The sequence below is a fragment of the Lepidochelys kempii genome, chromosome 1 (genome assembly GCF_965140265.1).
Source record: "Lepidochelys kempii isolate rLepKem1 chromosome 1, rLepKem1.hap2, whole genome shotgun sequence".
NCBI classification, from domain to species: Eukaryota; Metazoa; Chordata; order Testudines; family Cheloniidae; genus Lepidochelys; species Lepidochelys kempii.
Genome location: NC_133256.1, coordinates 200,695,429 through 200,713,628, shown reverse-complemented (window position 1 = coordinate 200,713,628; position 18,200 = coordinate 200,695,429). Strand labels below are relative to the sequence as shown.

At 46.4% G+C, this 18,200-nt stretch overlaps 1 protein-coding gene across 1 annotated transcript in view; it reads right to left on the bottom strand.

The window, feature by feature from the left end:
- GAP43 (growth associated protein 43) overlaps window positions 1-17,686 on the bottom strand; it is an 80,833-nt gene extending 63,147 nt beyond the window's left edge. Inside the window, exon 1 of the mRNA XM_073308879.1 lies at window positions 17,566-17,686. Coding sequence (XP_073164980.1) covers window positions 17,566-17,595 — 30 coding nt within the window. The 5' untranslated portion in view covers window positions 17,596-17,686. The remainder of the gene's footprint in view (window positions 1-17,565) is intronic.
- Window positions 17,687-18,200: the final 514 nt, after the last annotated feature.

Here is an 18,200-nt window from a genome sequence, read left to right as displayed (position 1 = left end):
ACAGAACAAAATAAGTTTCCAAGCAAAATAAAACAAAAACATGCAAGCCCAAGCCTAACACTTTAAGAAACTTATTACAGATAAATCTCACCCTCAGAGATGTTCCAATAACCTCCTTTTACAAACTAGACTCCTTTCTAGTCTGGGCCCAATCCTTTCACCTGGTACAGTCCTTGTTCCAACTCAGGTGGTAGGTAGGGGATTTCTCATGACTCCAGCCCCCTTTGTTCTTGTTCCACCCCTTTGGCACAAGGCAGTAACCTTTTGTCTCTTTGGGTCCCCACCCCTCCTTTTAAATGAAAAAGCACCACGGTTTAAGATGGATGCCAGTATCAGGTGACATGGTCACATGTCCTGGGAGACCCCAAGCCTTCATTCTTCCCAGCCTGACTCACAGGAAGGCTTGCAAGTAAACAGAGCCATCTACAGCCATTGTCCTGGTTATTGGGAGCGATCAAGATTCCAAGCCACCATTAATGGCCCACACTTCGCATAATTACAATAGGACCTCAGAGTTATATTTCATATTTCTAGTTTCAGATACAAGAATGATACACTTATAGAAATAGGACGACCACACTCACTAGATTATAAGCTTTGTAATGATACCTTACAAGACACCTTTTGCATGAAGCATATTCCAGTTACATTATATTCACACTCATTAGCATATTTTCATAAAGTCATATAGAATGCAATGTCACAAACACCCCATCTCAACTCTGCTCATCCTCCTAATAGTTTAACATGTGGACACCCTGAATGATTTATCATCCAGAGAGAAAGAAGAATAATAGTGAGGCGATGGTGAAAAGGGGGTCTTCACACAGCCCCTGGAACATGGGGGAGAATAGGGGACAGGAGAATGGGACACACAGAATCCCTGGTGTGGGTGGGGAAAGTTGGGGGACCCTGGTATTGGATGAGGGGGAAATGGGCATACAGATCTTCTAGCATGGGGGAAAAGAGGGTGAATGGGTGTCAGACAGAGCCCCTGGCATGGGAGGGGAAGGAGAAGTGGGGGTAAGGGGTAAGGTAGGTTCATATACAGCCCCTGCAATGCGGGAAGATTGGGAAACCTTGTGTGGGGTGGGTTAAGGAGGAAACAGGGGTATATACAGAGCCCCTATCATGGGTCGAACAGTGGGAGGAAGGGAATGGGAGAAAAGAAGCCACACAGAGCCCCTGTCAAGGAGCAGGAATTTGGGAACTGGGGAAATGGGAGACAAGGCACATAGAACCCCTGGAGAGGGGAGAGTGGGGGACCCTGGAATGGTGGAACACAGAGCCCCTGAAAAGGAAAGGAATGGCGGGCATGGCGGGAAGTGGGAATGGGTTGCACACGGAGCCACTGGTATGGGGGAGAGAAGGAGGGGCCTGGGTATGGGAGGAGGAGGGAATGGGGGGCACAGCCGATACCAAGCACAGACTATAGGGAGAATGTGGAGGGCTGCAATAAGTATCAGCCTGCACACGCTATGAAGTGTGTCTGACCCCCTAGTTATAACAGTATCTAAAATTTTCCCTAAGTAGCTCAGAGCGAACTACAGCCACTCTAAGAAAACGAGTCCAAATGGCTTCTGCTGAACGTTTTGGGAAACACAGCGGTAAGCTCAATCAGTGAGTCAGGAGCACTAGCATGTGACTTCAATTGTGTGACTTCAGCCATGTGACTAATCTCATCATTGACCAACACTGACATTTTTGAAGAGAAGTCCAGGCCACCACCAGAACCACGGCAGCAGATGCCAAACACAGCGGAGACTGGACTTGGCACACTGTATTCGCACCGTACAGAGACTGCAGCTGGGGCGGTTTGGATTCTGACCCAGTCTGTTGCCAGTCAAGGTGACTGTTATTGATAAAAGGAGTGTTTGCACTGAGCATCATTTTGGTGTGATTCCTGCCTCCTCAAAGGCAGTAGGAGGAGTCTCCAAGCCAAGCCAAGACATGGGGGGATGGGGTTCGGAGCCTGGAACCTATTACTAGCCAGGGGAGTGCAAACTTGACGCACAATTTCAACCCACTGTAATGGGAGCTCTGCAAAATAGGAGCTAGGATATACTTGTAAGGGATATAAACCCTCATTCATGGCACAAGACAACCACTAAGTGTGTAAACCAAGGAAGAAACTTCCCCTATGCGATTCCATCATGGTCCATTATGGGGTAGTACACTTTCTTCTGTGGATGACACCCAGCTCTACGCCACCTTTATGTCAAACCATCTCACGGCTTTCTGAATACCTGCCTGAAATCAGCATATACATGGTAAGCAGCCTGCTCTTCTGGTAGGCAGTGGGAAGTGCTTCAAAGAACATGTCTTCTCATCCCCCACTACTGAGGGTATCTGGCTTCAGTAGTTAAGTTGGTTTGAAGCCTTTTGTGCTCCTCAGTGTTACTGGATGGCCAAATAGTTGTGGTGGTAAAGAAACCTGTGACTGGCCAGAAAACTGTGCCCCATCTTATGAGCCACAATATTGGCATACATGACCTCCACAATTGATTACTGCAACTTATTTTAGCTAAGAAGGAAGCAACACATTCTGGAAAAAACTCTAGTTGGTACAAAACACAACATTCAGTCTCCTCAGCAACATGAGTCACTGTGAAAACACCACCCTGGTGCTCTCCTCTCGGCCATGGCTTCCCCTTGAGTCCTTTTGGAGGTCTCTGACCTCAGAGCCTCCCATGGAATGGACCCATGTCACTGAGAGATTGCCTCTCCCTTAGCTATGTTCCCAGGCAATCATAAAACTGTCAGCCAAAAATGGCAGGCTCCTGAGCGGAGGACACAAAGCTTATACAGGACCCAGACTGTGGAATGCACTCCCCTTACAGCAAGAATGGCCAGGGACCTCTCCACTCTCTCGTTTCTCCACCATAGCCCTCCCTCTGTAAGCTCTTCAGAAGAATGCTCTCTCACACACAAATGCCACCCACGCATCAGCACACACAAATAGAAAACAGGCAAGCAAATTAAAACAAACAAAAACAGCCTTTACACTAATCAAACTATTTCTTCTATGGGCTTGGAGGACAGAAAAAGGCTGTTATTGTCATTTCTATTTTAATTCTTGCGAGCCACTCAGACATGAATGTGATGGGGGCCAGATATAAAGACAGGGAGAGTGTCCTTAGGCAAGTAATTCCACAACTTTCTGTGCCTCTGTTTCCTCATCTGAAAGGAGCATAATACTAGTGACCTACCCCACAGGAGCTTTATGAGACTTGGCCAATTTCAGTTAAAGTCAGTGGAAGCTTTGCCAGCAATTTCCATGTCAGGGCTCTGCCTCAGTCTGAATGATTCTGGACAATTTCAGCCAAAACAGTTCAGACATTTTCAAGAACAAGGCTAGGGGGAAAACATTATTTTATAGCATGAACAAAATTCTGGTGACCCTTTCTTTGGAATGCACTAATGCCTCCATGCTTTGGAGGAGATACTTGCAATTTGGCAGGCAGGTGGCCTTGGTGTCAAGAACGTGCGTTTTGCCTTCCCTGTGATAAACTGCCCAAATTGGGCCAACTTACGAGCCTTTGAAAAATAGCAATTCACACATACTCAGCTGAGACTTCCTTAACCCTAGCTAAAATCTTTGAAGATTCTGCCATCACCGAGCATGTTTGAGAATCTCCCAGCTCCTAGTACTGCCCAGTCTGCACATGTGCCATCCCCACAGAGCAGGTGAGCATACAGCTCCACCCCCAAACAGCTCCTACATGTGACCAAATTGCTCATGCACCATCCGCACCAAGTGACAGGGCATGCTCCAAGCCAGAGCTACCAGAATGGGGGGGCTCAGGACGACTTCCCCTGTAATGATTGCTCCCAGGTGCTCCAGGCCAGACTAGGACTGGACACTAGAATTGAGAGCAGGAGGCCTGTCTATTCTCTTGTCTCAGTGACACCCCCCGTTGCTGACACCCAGGCAGCATGGAGCAGAAAGCCATCTGATTCAAATGCATAGGGGAAAAGAGCCAGACCTAGGGCATTGCAGGGCCAGTAGATTGCTACAAGGAATCTGGGAGGCAAAGATTAGGGCTGGAGGTTGTCAAGAGGCGAGACTGGGACTGGGTGGGCAAGGAGACTAGGTCGGGGAGCTGGGGATGGAAATGGCACAGGGAGACAGTTAGCCAGTGGGTCAGGAGGAAGGAGGATCTGAGTGGGGAGACAGGGAATGACAGGGCAAGGAGGAGACTGGGACTGGGAGCCAGTGGGGCAGGGAGAAGAAGGTGTGGGAAGGGGAGACAGCTCTGACATGAAGTTGGAGGATCAGGGGAGAACTGTGACTGGCTGGGCAAAGAAACTGGGATAAGTAGTTGGGGGAAGGCAAGGACAGTGAGACAGAATGAGAAACCCAGGTAGAGAGATGGGATGGGAAACATGGGTGTGGATGGTGACTGGAGACCAGAGGGTGGGAGAGAGAGAAAGAGACAGATCAGGGAGTGGAGGAGGGAACTAGGACTTGGGCAAGGGTACTTGGGATGAGTAGCCAGGAGCAGGGGGAGAACTGGATATGCTGTCCAGGAGACTGGGAGTAGGAGTGTGGGGGAGACTGGGAATGGGACAGGCTGAGACAGGGAGTCAGACAGAAACAATGATCAGAAGCCTGAGTAGTGGAGACTAGCAATGACTAACATGGGCAGCGGGTATAATAGTCCAGGGGAGGCTAAGCCTCCCCTAATCCAGGCCGTAGTCCTGTCTATGCCCTGCCCTGAGGCCCCGCCGTCACTCCCCCTCTTCCCTGAAGTCAGCAGGGGCTCAGCTAGGGCCAGCAGCCTGGCCAGCTTTGAGCTCAAGCTGGCCAGTGGCTACGGATGGTTCAGGCCAGCCCATGGCTCAGGTCGGTTATCTGGCTGGCCAGCAGACCGGGACAGTTCGGTCAGGCCTCCTCCGGCCGTGGGGGCGGAAGGGCTCAGGGCTGCAGAGGGCGAGGGGGAAAGGGGCAGGGGAGGGGTGGGGCCTCAGGCAGAAGGGGGCTGGGGAGCTAGCCTCCCCAAAGGGGGGAGGTTCACCCGCTGCCCATGGTAGGAGAGGGGAATGGAACTGTGAGAAGGGGCTAGTGGTGGAGCGGATATAGAACTGGGAAAGGGACAGGGCAGAAGGGGTCAAACTTGGGGAGAATAGGAAGACGCGCCTGTGCGTACTAAAATGAGTTTCCCTCCAGAGTCTGAAACTGAACCCCAAATCCCCGAGTCTCACTATTCCTCTACTGTCAGCAAATACCTGTGAAACCCACTTTGAAATTGTCTCATCCCCCTCTAGTGCTGGTCCTACTACTGCTCTCAGTTTCTCCATTATCTCAAGTGGCAGTCGTTTGTGTGGCGAACCTAAAGGTTCCAGCCATGTTGATGAGGCGTGTGTGTGTCAATATGATGACACATGATGGAATTTTTCTGTTTGCTTCATTGAAAACTTAGGAAATTATGCACAAAAAGCTATGCTAAAAAGAACATTAAAGTTGCAAAGTCAAGCACTCAAAAGTTAGCAAATACCAGAATTAAGGTATTCCGTGTAACCTTAATTTGGACCCCTTGTGCAAATGCCACCCTGGAGAATTGGATGCTATCCCTGCCTCAAGTTGGGCACCCAGAAAATAAGGAACACACAGTTAGTGGCCACCTGTGAAAATTTGGTTAAATACTTGCCCTAGAGTCATATATTGACTATATGGTAGAGGCAGGCATAGAATCCAGTTCTCCAGGGCAGTGTTCAACTGCATTAATCATGAGACCATTCTTTTCCTTCCTGCAGTCTCCTTCCTTATTCATTACAAAACCTTCTAATTTCTTCAACAAATGAGGTAGGGGTCCTACAGACAACAGCCTCCTCTGCTACACAACTCTGACTCATTCCTGAGGGCAGTCCATCCTTAACACAGTATTTTGTGTGTAATTTCCCCACAGTAAATAAATAAACAATTAAGTAATTAATTAAATATTAAAAACCCAGGCTAAACAGAAATTCCATTACGTGGAACCCTATTGAATCTCAATGGGTCATCAGCAGGGTGACCTGATCTGGTAGCAGTAATAGGCTCTTATCCTCTGTGTGGAACTACCATCATGGAGGAATGAGACACACAATTTCTCAGTGGGTTTCACAACTATTTGAAGGCAGAAGAAGAAAGCTGGGACTCAAGAATTCTGGGTTCAAATGCAGATTGAGGAAGGGAGTGTGCAGACACACAGTTTTGCTTCTGGCCCTCCTGCCTGTCCTCTTTTCTGCATGATTTTATCTCTACCCTTCCCCCACCCCAGCCTGTCACCTGCTGTCCCTGATCCACCTGCTCTTAGTCTTCTCTATTCCTTTCTCACCAGGCTGCATCCCTAGCTTGCCCATGTCTCTTTCCCCTCAAAGCTTCCCTTGCTTGCCCTGGCTTCCTCCTCTGCATTCCAGTCAGGCTGTATCCTCCTTCTCTTCCATGCTGCTAGGCCACCAGCAGAGGGAGCACTGAAAGCACAGGAGAGACAGTGATCTTGCCCTTGATCTCAGTTACAGTGCCAAAGCAGCCCCTGGCAGCCAGCAGGGGGAGCAATTGCTGGGAAAGCCCTGCAGGCCTGGACTTGGAAAAATGTGCATTGTAGAGGATATATTTGTAGATTTTAGCGGCCAGCCTCTAACAACCCTCTACTAAGCATGTGCAAACTGCACGTTTCAGAGCCTTGTGACTTGATCAAATGAGGGCATACTGTCATAGGGAGAGTAGAAGAAAATTCTTCAGACTCAGTGTGACCCACCAGGAAAAAATGTCAAATCCCCATTACAAAGCACAAAGGAGCTAGAACTTCTCAAAGAAATGGTCTAATAACTTTTTAACATGGGCAAAAGAAGACATTGTCCTCTAATCTTGTTCTCAGAAACAGCTGAACATTTTTTACTGAAATTTTCAACAACAAAAAAAAAATTTCAGCCTGAGGCAGACACCCAGCATGGAAATTTTCTGCCCCAACACATAAACTTTGGCAAAATTATAAGCATTTGTAAACAAGATCTTATAATCGAAAGTGTTAATCAACCTTAACTATAGACAGCACTGCTAGCCCCACCTAGGATGTTCAGTAAAGGTCGCCATCTAGGCCAGGATTTTGGAATTACTGAGGAAGAAACATCTGTCTAGGTTTTACACAGGAACCAGAGCATGAGAAAGGACACTCCCAGCCACATGAGCGTGTATCCAGTGAAGCAGCTGCCTCTTTACTTTTATACTGTGTCTTAGTATGTTTAGTTTAAGGTTCCTAGAAACTGCTGAGGCACAATGTGAGGTGTTATAATGGGCAAAAGCGATTAATGAGCCAAAGGGATTAAGAATCTCAGGTCACTTCCAAGAGGGGCACAAAACTCCAATGGGAATTTCTGAATGACTGTTACAAATAACAACCTGAGCAAGTATCAGCCAGGTCGAGGAAGCTCCCAGGCTGGTAAATCCCTTATAATAATCCACCACCAGGATGATCAAAAGGAAATCTCAGTATGCAGTTCCACGTATCTGTCCCAACAAACACCCCTATCTGGAAGACAGGCTTTTGGTCACTAGAGAGAGGTTAACTACAGAGAACTGAAGCTTCAAAGCTTCTGGAACCAAAAATGTAATGAATTGAGACAACAAATCATCAAGGATGAAATTCAGCCAATGGAGGATGATCCACATGAGGCACTCCGTGACAGAACTATTGTGGGTTAAGATAAACAGGAACAAGGCATTCTTGTTCTGGAATAAAAGTGTCCACACATGGAGATATTCAGGAATAGCTTCATGTGTAGAAAAGCCCTGAGGCCTGATTCTGCCCCCATTGAAGTTAATGGCCCAACTCTTATAGATTTCAAGGGCTTCCTCACTGGATCGTAAGATCTTATTGGCAGGTACTCTGCTAGGATTTTCAAAGGAGCCTAAGGGAGTTAGGAGCCCAATTCACATTCAATTTAGACTCCCTTAAGTCCCTTCAAAGAGCTCAATCCCTGTAAAGCAACAGGCACATGTATGGAGTAATTAATAAAGTAAATAAAATAATAATAAATACTACTACTAATAAATTGAAGCCTGAATTTTTTTAGGCAGAACTTCCAAAAAGTTAGTTTGACTTGTTTTTGCACCACCTCTGCACTTCTGGGTTCTGACCAGACAGGAAGCCCTGAGTTACCATGTTACAGGCTCCTTTCACAAGGTTTCCAGCTAGGCCTCCGGTCTAAAGCACAAGAAATAGTATAAGAAAGTGCATTCTCTTTGTGATACCCAGCCCAGTTTTAGAGAGCCATGTGGTTCAGGAAGATCTAGAGACTATGTCTACACTTTTTGAGGGGGTTTCTCTGATCCAAAACTCCTTGAATCTTTTGGGGCTCAACTGTTGCTAACATATAATTATCTTCCTTTCCTCATCTGCATACTGTGGTCCAATGGCACAGAAATAGGGAGATCCTTTTTGCCATGTATCTAGTTCTAACACATAAAATGGAATTTCCTGTCTTATTTATCCAGATTCAACCTTTGATGGCAGCCTTTTGGGCACAATGCATGTTCTGCTTATTCCCTCAGGATTATCTTTAACTTTTCACCTCTTCTTTTGTTCCGGAGGGCAGTTTTTCCTAGCCACTCTTTCTTTTATGTTCTTTCAGTTAATTGGGGATCATTTTCTTCCAGTTGTTAATCTGGCTGCCCCATGGCTATAAAGGGATGCTTTTTTATCAGACCCTATGGTTCTGGTTGGGCCGGTTGCTTCTTCATTTAGAACTTGTTATAGGTTTGTTATGGTGCCTTGAAAGGACTTGCTTCCACCAAACATCATCCTCTGCTGTGGACATCTGTTCTTAGAGTCTCAAGCTGGTATGCAGCCTTGGGGTTCTTCTGGACTCCCCACTGCCAGTGCCTACACAGATAGCTATGGCTGTACAAAACAGCCTCTTCCACCTTTGGCTGACCTAGAGATTGCCCCATCCCATCAGATTCCAACTTGGATACTGGGATCCATGCATTTGTAACCTATGGCTTGAGCACTGCAGTGCAATGAAATAGGAAGGAAAATGCTGACCCCGAAAAAGCTCCAGTTGGTTCAGAATGCAGAGGGCCATCTACTGAACAAAACAAGTTGCCAAGAGCACTTCATTCCAGTGCTCCACTCTGCATTGTCTCCTTATTGAATACAAAGGCATGTTCAGTGTTACAGTACTGACAATCTAGAATGGAGAACAGAACCCTTCACCTGTTAACAGCTCCTTCCATATTCAAAGCCCTGCCCTGGACTGGTCTGAGCTACCTATGTCAGCACCTTTCAGTCTGTGAATGTGATCTCCCATAAGAGCCATGTTTATCAGGGACAAAGGAATAGTCAGTCTCACCAGTGAAACTAACAAGAGCAGAAAAACAGAGCTTTCTCGGCAGCTGACCACAACTGTGGAACTCACTTCCGCGAGAGATCAAAATAACCACTAATCAGATGGCCACCGGAGCAAAATGCAAAGCTCATTTCTTTAGGCCCCACTTTCCAGCAATAAAATAATAAAAGGAAAATGACAAAAATGCATCATTCAAAAAGAATTTACTCCTTAAGAGGGAGTTGGGGGAATGGAAGAGCAAGTGAGAAGAACAGAGATCTTGGGCCTAATTCTCTGCTGTCAGATCAGAATGGTAATGTTTCATGCCCAATTGCACTGATGTAAATGACTGCAGGTGGTGCAGGGCAATGGACAATGAGCCCCTCCCCTCCCTTGCCCCCGTATTTATAGCATTGAGAATTTGTAACATGCCTGGAGCATGCAATAAATGGATTAGATTTAATCAGACAGAGTGAGGTATAGATGCTTATTGATAAGGACCTTGTTAAGTAGTTGAATAAAAGAAATTCTAAATAATTCTGGAGACAACTGATTACTAACGATAGGCCCAAACCACAAAGTACAGGGGATCTTGATCCTAGAGTTTTGGTTTAAACCTATTATGGAGGGGAAAGAATAAAACCAGCTGCAGAGTTTGGGTCTAGATCCAATAACCCCCCCAAATTCAAGGGGTATTCAGAGCAGGGGCAGGGTTGACTCAGTACCTATTAATACTATTAATTACCAGAGTTGTGCCTCTAGAGAAAGGCAGCTCCTATAGGGAGGACGGTTCAATATTGTGAGACTTGTCGGCTTTCTATAAATAGAGATGTACAGCGATTATCACTGGAATTAATTCAAGGAAATTCAGAAGTAGATGAGTAATGAATGGGGCTGACATTTATTGGTTATAATTTGAAAGGAGATAAGTATCTCCTCGCTTCCCTTTCTAGGAATCTAGCCCAATGAACCCTAGAAGGGGAGGATAGTCTCAAGAGAACCCCTCTCAGGCCAACAAGAGAGTAAGAGAGCTCTCTGCAACCACCACGGTGAGATGAGTAGTGGAGGTGGCCCCAGCAGATTTGGCAGGAAAATGAGGGGAGGGCGCTTGTTATTGCTCTGCATCACACCCCCTGGCCTGCCATAGGGGACTACTTCAGAATATTTGTCCTCCCCTCCCCTCTCCGCCCCCAGCACAGGGATAATGCTAGTGGGAGCCTGCAGATATTGTCCATACCAGCATCAGGGATATCCTGGGGGGAAACTGCAGTTACTACCCCTCTATCATCATGGGAAACTGCTGAGACCATTGAGGGGTTGGAGAGGCTATCACCCTGCCTGGCAGCAGAAATATACAGATGTGGAGGTGTAACTCACATAGCGTAGCACTCTGTCCCCCTTGAGAGGTAACTGTTTCCAATTGTTTCTATAGGCACCCTCGCAAAGATGCACCTTGAGGCCTGTAAAAGCAACTGGAAACAAGGCAGAGGAGCTATCTGAGCTGCCTTTCTCCAGGCTGCTGCTGTAAAGTGGAGGACGAGAGGAAATAGAAGTTGCCATCAGTGACCACAGCTGTCCTTAGGAGAGGAATGTCCCAGGGAATACTGGAGAAGGAAAGCAGAATAGAGGAATACTAGGCATGGGCAAGAGAGAGGACCACATGACAGGGAAGTATGTGCACAAGCTGGGGAGGAGGACTAAGCATCTGGGAAGTATGTGCAAGAGAGCAGGGGGAGAGCAGGGAGCAGCGCAGATGGAAAGAGGAGATGAAATGAAGAACAGAAGGAGACAGTGTGATTTAACTTCATTTAAAAAGGACAAATTCCTTGGTGCACTACGAGAAGCTAAAAATACATCACTACTTTCTTAATGTTGTTTTTCCATGCAAGCAATTGCTGTAGGTTGCTACATGGCGGTTGCATGCTCACAGATGGGAAGGGAGGTGGTTGGTGTGACAGCAAATGGAAGGAAAATCTGCATGATGCCAATGCTCTCTTAAGGTGTGGCCCACACTAAGAACAAGTCTGATAAACCTTGAATTAAGAGGGCAATAGATGGGTTGTGTCAGGCAACCCATGCAGGTGATAAATATTTTAGGGCTCCACAAACGATCTAGAATGGAGAACAGAACCCTTCACCTGTTAACAGCTCCTTCCATTTCAGGGTCTCAAAACACTTCACAAATGATAACTAATTTAGTCTCCGAAGCCTTCTCTGAGGTAGAAAAGCATTATCCCTGTCTCTCAGAGAGATACTGACAGGCAAACAGCCTGCCCCTGGCTCAAGTCAAACAGCAGAGCTGAGAACTGAACCCAGTTCTCTTGATGCCTATTTCTGTACATTAACCACTGAGCTCTGTGGTTATCAGCATGAGCCCACAGGAGTCCTGAGAGTGCACATAATCTCCCACGATGTTCAGGAGGACTCCTGGGGTAAAACATGAAATGAATATGGATGGGTTTCAGGATCAGAGTTTAGACGATAGCTGGTGAAGGGGGTTGGATGTTGGGTTCAATTAAATTTAATCCCACAATATGCCTCAGTTTCCAAATCCTTCTTCACTGTACTCCAATAAAACCCCACTCCATTCTGACACAGCACCCTCCACAGGCCTTCCCTACCGTGGCTTCAGAACAATGGATTTAGTTGCCAGACTCAGCAGGTCAGGAATCCTCTATGCTGAGTCGTGGGCTACAGCTGCTGCATTAGAATATGCACACTGGGACTTCACTGCTCAGAGGTGCCCAAGTGTGCACGGTCTGACAAATATCCCCTGGGGAGGATACTTAACCTCACAGAAAAGGGAAGAACCAGGCAACGCACTCCCAGATATCCCTGAGCATGGAGTAAACAAGCTCTAATGCAGAGGTGGCAGCCGCAGCAACCTGGACCTATGACCAGATCCATCACCCATTCCGAAATCCAGGTAAGGTAGAGATAAAGCCCAGAGGGATGCAAGGGAAGCCAGAGGTATGTAAAGTGCAGGGAGTCACTGAGAGGAGGGGACAGTGGTAGAGTTAAAGAGGGATACAGTGTGGAGGAAAGCCATGAACTAAGTGACTGCTAGTCAAGTTATGCAGACCCAGCCAGCACGGAGCAGGCTGAGGCCTCAGGTTACATACACTCTCTATGTTTGGGACAAGAGTAATCATCAGTTTATACACCATTTCAGCATGGGGAAGGCAGAGTCCTCAGGCACTGAATGCAGACATGCCAAACCCGCGAAAAAAAAGCAGAAATTGGGCTTGTTTTTGGCTTAATTGGCCTGTGAGTTGCTTGTTGGCTAGTTTTTGGCTTGCAGCTTGTTGCTTGTTTGGCTTATAGCTTGTTGCTTCTTTTTTTTTTTTTTTTTTTGATCGGGTCCCGGCAAGCAGGGGCAAAGAGGGGCAAGCAGGGGGAAGGGGAGAGAGAGTCAGGGGTGCACAGCAGGCCCACCCCAATCCCAGACAGCACACTGGGGGAATCTAGTCATATACAGTGTTGGGGTTCTTAGGGATTGGCTTGTTTTGGCCTTGTTTTGAAATGGGATTAGCTTGATTTTTGGCTTATTGTGAAAGTCGGGGTGCTTATTTACCGCGTAAAAGTTGGTAACTGTGTCTGCATGGCCTCTTACCTTGAAACACACTCAGCCCTTAGGTAATGAAAGAATCAGGCAGCATGGAGCTGGCAGAGCCCTCAGGTTACAAACAACCTCACAATATAGGGCAGGCAGCGCCTACAGGTTATACACACCCTTGCAATATGGGACAGTTGGAGCCTACAGGTTGCAGCTGTGGCCAGCTGGGAAACCCCTCTGCATGGGGTATCTCGGGGTGATGTTGCGGCAGGGCTGGCGGAAAGATAGAATGGTTGATATGCCTCCATAGTTTGACTATTTCCAGGTCCTGGAATGGCCCCATGGATCCATGGACAGCTGTGCAATTAGAGGAGTCCTGAGGTTACTCTAATAAGATGGTATAAAACCACATTTAACCTGGGGTCCTCTTCTGAGCACAGCTCAGCCAAAACCGCCATATTTTACACTGCCTGTTCCACAGACCCTCACTTAGAAAGGACTCCGGTTGCACACGTGCACTCAGTGTAAGACAGAGGCAGCCATGCGGGTGTAACCTACACACACTACACCCTGTCAGGGTGATGCAGATGTTGCCCTCAGGTTATTCACATCTTCTCATCATAGGAGATGTGGGAGGCCTCTGGTTATACAGCCTGCCTCAGTGTGGGACAGGCACCACCATCGGGTTCTGAGGCTGAAGGAGCTCACAAATGATTCCGACCCTTTCAGCATGAGGCTGAAAGAGCCCTCTGTTGTATACACCCTCTCAGTTTGAGGGACCAGGAGTCTTCAGGCTGAACACACCCTCCCAACCTCAGACAAGGAGGTGACATGGCTCCTATAGACCTCTGTGAATATGGGGGATGACTGAATGCTCTTTGCTCTGTTATGGCCTCTATGCACCTGTGAGTGGTGTCAGGAAACTTAGATTGGCAGGTAGACTGGTGTCCCTCTCACAAAGCATTATGGTTGTATTTTCCCCTCTGGAAGCACTGCCTGCAATTAATCCCCCAAGGTAGCTCACATGTGCCATCCAGAGTGGTTACGTGGCGTGATTTAGGAGAAATCAATTTCTCTCACAGTAAGGCAGCAGAGGATGAGGTGGGGAAGAGTGGGACGGGTATTTCTGTGGAGACTAATTTTTAGAAGAAATCCCCACAGACACTATCCAAGGAAGGAAAATAGGAGCCATAAGAACTTTAAGCAATGAACCTCACATGCAAAAATCAGTTACCAAAAGAAACAAGAGCCAGATCCTCAGCTGGTATAAATCAACATCTCTCCTTTGAAGTCAGTGGCTCTACAACAATTGACATCAACTGACAGCCTGGCTCAGAAGCTTTTTTAAGAAGGAAAAATACTTCTCTCTTTCTGTGCTAGCATTTAAAGGTACGAACACGCCTTGCAAGTTTTGCAGCATCTGCATCATGCGGCATAATTAAGTTATTCTAAATGAGGTCTGAGACATTTTAATATCCTGAAGCAATAAAATCTCAGGTTGATGTTCATTCCTCCCTCTCTCTCTCTCTCTCTTTTTCCCTCTCCCTCTTCACCTCTGTGGCTCCCAGTGTGAGCAGACACCAACCTGGTTGGCTGTAATTGCTGGAACAGTCCCCTAACGCTTGCTTCCTCTCCAACTGCATTAAACTGCATCTTTATAGATACAGCCCTGTTTATTCATGCTGCTCATGTGGAAGAGGAAAGAAATGCAGACTGTGTCTGCCTCCTCCTCCTCCTCCTGCCTTTCATTTCATGGGTGTGGCAGGGTTCAAACCTTTGCAGTCTCTCACAGGCACAAGTGTGATGAACAGAGGATAGTACTGGAGGGAAAGCCATAAAACATGGCTGGCGATGAATGAAAATCATTTCACCCACAAGTGGGAAACCGGCTTGTGAGTTATCATTTAATCATTCATGCAATCTAGTACTGAGCACTTGCCCCGATAATGTCCACCCATTCTGGTGTAGGTATATGGAATGCTCTCCTATTTATCTATCTATCCATCCATGCTAGGCTATGAAGAGATACAGTAGATAGCACAGTATATTTCCAAATAGTTAGTATTAAATAAACTTTAGAGCAAATTTCAAAGGTTCTTCAACCCAGTCTCTCATTTTGCATCTGTTTAGCTCCAGATTTTATGGGTATAAATTTGCAGGTGCAATCAGTTGGTACAGATGATAGAATTTAGACATGTAGGTCTCTCATTTGCAGGTGCAGTCAGTCAGCTACTTAGTTCTTTTCCATTGTCATCTCCACCCACAAATATATATGTATATGTGCGCACACTTTCTCTAGAGGTGTGTGTATATACACACCCACCCCTGTAATTATATATATATATGTGAATTTAAAGAGATTTCTCTGAATCTGTATTTGTAATTTCAGCACTTGGCTCTTTTTCAATCAGAAAGGCAGGCTGACGGGAGCTTCCCCAGAAAAATGCCCTGAAAGAGGAAAGCTGTCTTTATTTTGGAAGGAAGCTCCTGTTTCCTTATGAAGAACCTGATCTGATTTCTTTCCATTTGCAATAGGTTGGGGCAGGGAGAGAAGAAAGCAGGCTGAAAACCCAGGTCTTTTTTCCCCATCCAAATTAAAGCTTCTTTTGGATGATTATCATCAGCTCTGCTTTCCAAAGTTTTACACAGTAGTCACTATAGCAATTTTTTGTGTGTGAATATGTATGAATGCATGTATGGGTGTAGGAGTATGAATGGGTGTGTCTGGCGGTGTGTGGAGGTGTGTGGTTGTATTGAGGCTGGAAGGGTTGGATGTGTGTGTGTGAATGTATGGGGGGATGAAGGGGTGTGTCTGGGTAGGTGACTGAATTTGGGGGGGTGTATATGCATGACCTAGTAATCTGTGTATCATACGCTTATAATTATGTTGTAATAATAATAATAATAATAAAAAGATTTAAAGAATGAGTAAAACTGGGTATTAACCATGTGTGCTAAAACCCAGCCTATTAAAATATGGTGAAAATACCCCCTGTGGCTCTTCCCAGCTTATTGCCTCCAAAAAGCCCCCAGAGACTGCTATTTTATTTTAAAATTTGCTGTGCCTCTCCACCCACTGCTCTGTCATTCTGCCTCTCCGTCTGCCTTCTTCCTCCTCTCTTTTCATCCCACATTGGCCGACCAAACGTGCTCTGCTGGCTGGTTGCAACGTGTCCCTCCTCCCACCCTTCTCCAGGTTTTAGTGACTGTATCATTAATTGCAGAGCATCTGAAATCTGCATAGGGAAAAATATATAACGCTGGGTCTTTTTCTATCCCATTCGCCTGCCCCTTCCAATTAGTCTACAATACGACTCCTTGGCTTGGGAGCACACACATTGAGGCACAGAAATTCACCTTAATCTTGATTGTAACTAAATACAGTATTCTACAGTAATTGTCCAAATCTCTACAGCTTCCAGCAGTGGATTGGGTAATTACTGTAGAGTATTGCAGTAATAGACACTGTAAGGTATATATAATGGAGGTGCCAGGAGCAGCTCTGTAGTTATAAGACTGAGACAAGATTTACAAGACAAGCAGGAATCCCACCTCTTTGTTATTATCCCTATAGAGAAAGTTGTCATAATACCTTTGAAATGAACCAAGGGCCAAATCCTGCCCTGACTACTTTGGTGCAAATCTGGAGTGATTCCAACTGAAGTCAAAGGAGTTAAACTGAGGTAACTGAGAGCAGATTTTGGCTTTCAAGTGAACAGTTTGAGATGGAAGGGGTGTGGGGGGGAGAATGAGCTAGCCAGCTTTTTTATTTCATTATTATTTTTGGCTTGTCATGTTTTATTGTTGAAAATTCGCTGTCTCCTCGCCCCTCTTGCCACTTCCATCAAGGAAAGTCATGTGGTACCAGTAGAGAGAATGAACTGGTTTCCAACAGGTTCATACCGTTCGTCTCTCTCATCCCATCGGAGCTCAGAGCTAATAGAGGCGTGGTCCTCTGTCTCTTTACCAGCTGGTGCACAGTTGTCTAACTGGTCGTACTATTAAAGGGATTGCAAAGAGGGCTGGGTTTCCCCCCCGACTTCATGGCCGATTACTTTTGCTATTAATTAATTGTACTTGATATTATTAAAACCAAAAAAAAAGGAAAGAAAGAAATTACCAGTTTATTTTTGTTCACACTATTTTAACTAAATGCACCTATCCCCCTTGCCATCTCAAAAACACATGCACAGACACATTAAAGCAGCTTTCATCTCTCAGAGCAAAGGGCAACAGAGAGCTGGCATCCTGATCCTGGATCACGGTTCACTGAGTATCTTTTTATTTATTTATTTTTGTGGCAAAAGATGAAGAATTGCTTCCCCCATCTTTGAGGTAGAGCCACCTCTCATCACATTTCCCTCCTCCCCCTTCCACATCCACACCCTCAGGATCAGAGACAGAAAACCCTATGCAATGCATCTGCCCACAGTTAAAAAAAAAAAGGGAGGGGGATCCTTGTTTCTCCCCAAACATGAAGATAGGCCACCCTCTCCCCATATCATCAGCACTAGAAAGACAGTCACCAGGAAGGGTGTGAAAAGAGCCTTCAATTGCAAGATGCTAAAGAATTGCACAGAAGACATCTGCTTAGAAGCAGTTAAAAATTCCTCTCCCCCACCCCCCATACACATACACACACATCCAACAGCCTGCGAATTTCTCCACAGAAAGAAGTATAAAATTTTCAGCTCTACCTGTTTTGTTCTTCTCATACAGCACAGCATGATTGTATTGTCCCCTTCCTTCCTTCTTCTTCTTTCCTTCTCCTCTCTCCTTTTTCCTCCTCTCTCTCTTATCTCTCCCCCCCACCCTCTCCACTCCCTCCCTCCCTCTCTCTCTCTCTCTCTCTCTCTCTCACTCACACACACACACACACACACACCAGGGCAGTTAGCTGCAACTGTAAGGTCCACAGCTATTGCTCATCACACATGCACACGCTGGCTGTCTCTCCCTCTCCCCCTCCCTCCCTCCCTCTCTCTCTCTCTCTCTCTCTCTGTATCTTTCCCAGAATTGTTCACTAGCTCTCAATGACTAGTCACCTCCCCACCCCACCCCCCACTACAATCCAGGCAGCCACCCCCTCCCAGTCCCCTGCCAGCCTCATGAATATTTAAACATCTCCAATCTGGACCCAATTACCCAACGACTTTCCCACTGTACTGAGACTAGCAGGAAAGGGAACATTATAGATTGTTGAGGGGGTGGGGTGAGGTGTGTCTGTGGGGGCTTGGGAACGGGAAGTGGGTGAGGGCTTACATTTTTCTGCCACTCTTTTTCCGCATTCACACTGGAGTAGTTAAAGCAGAGAGCACAGGGCCCCAGCCAA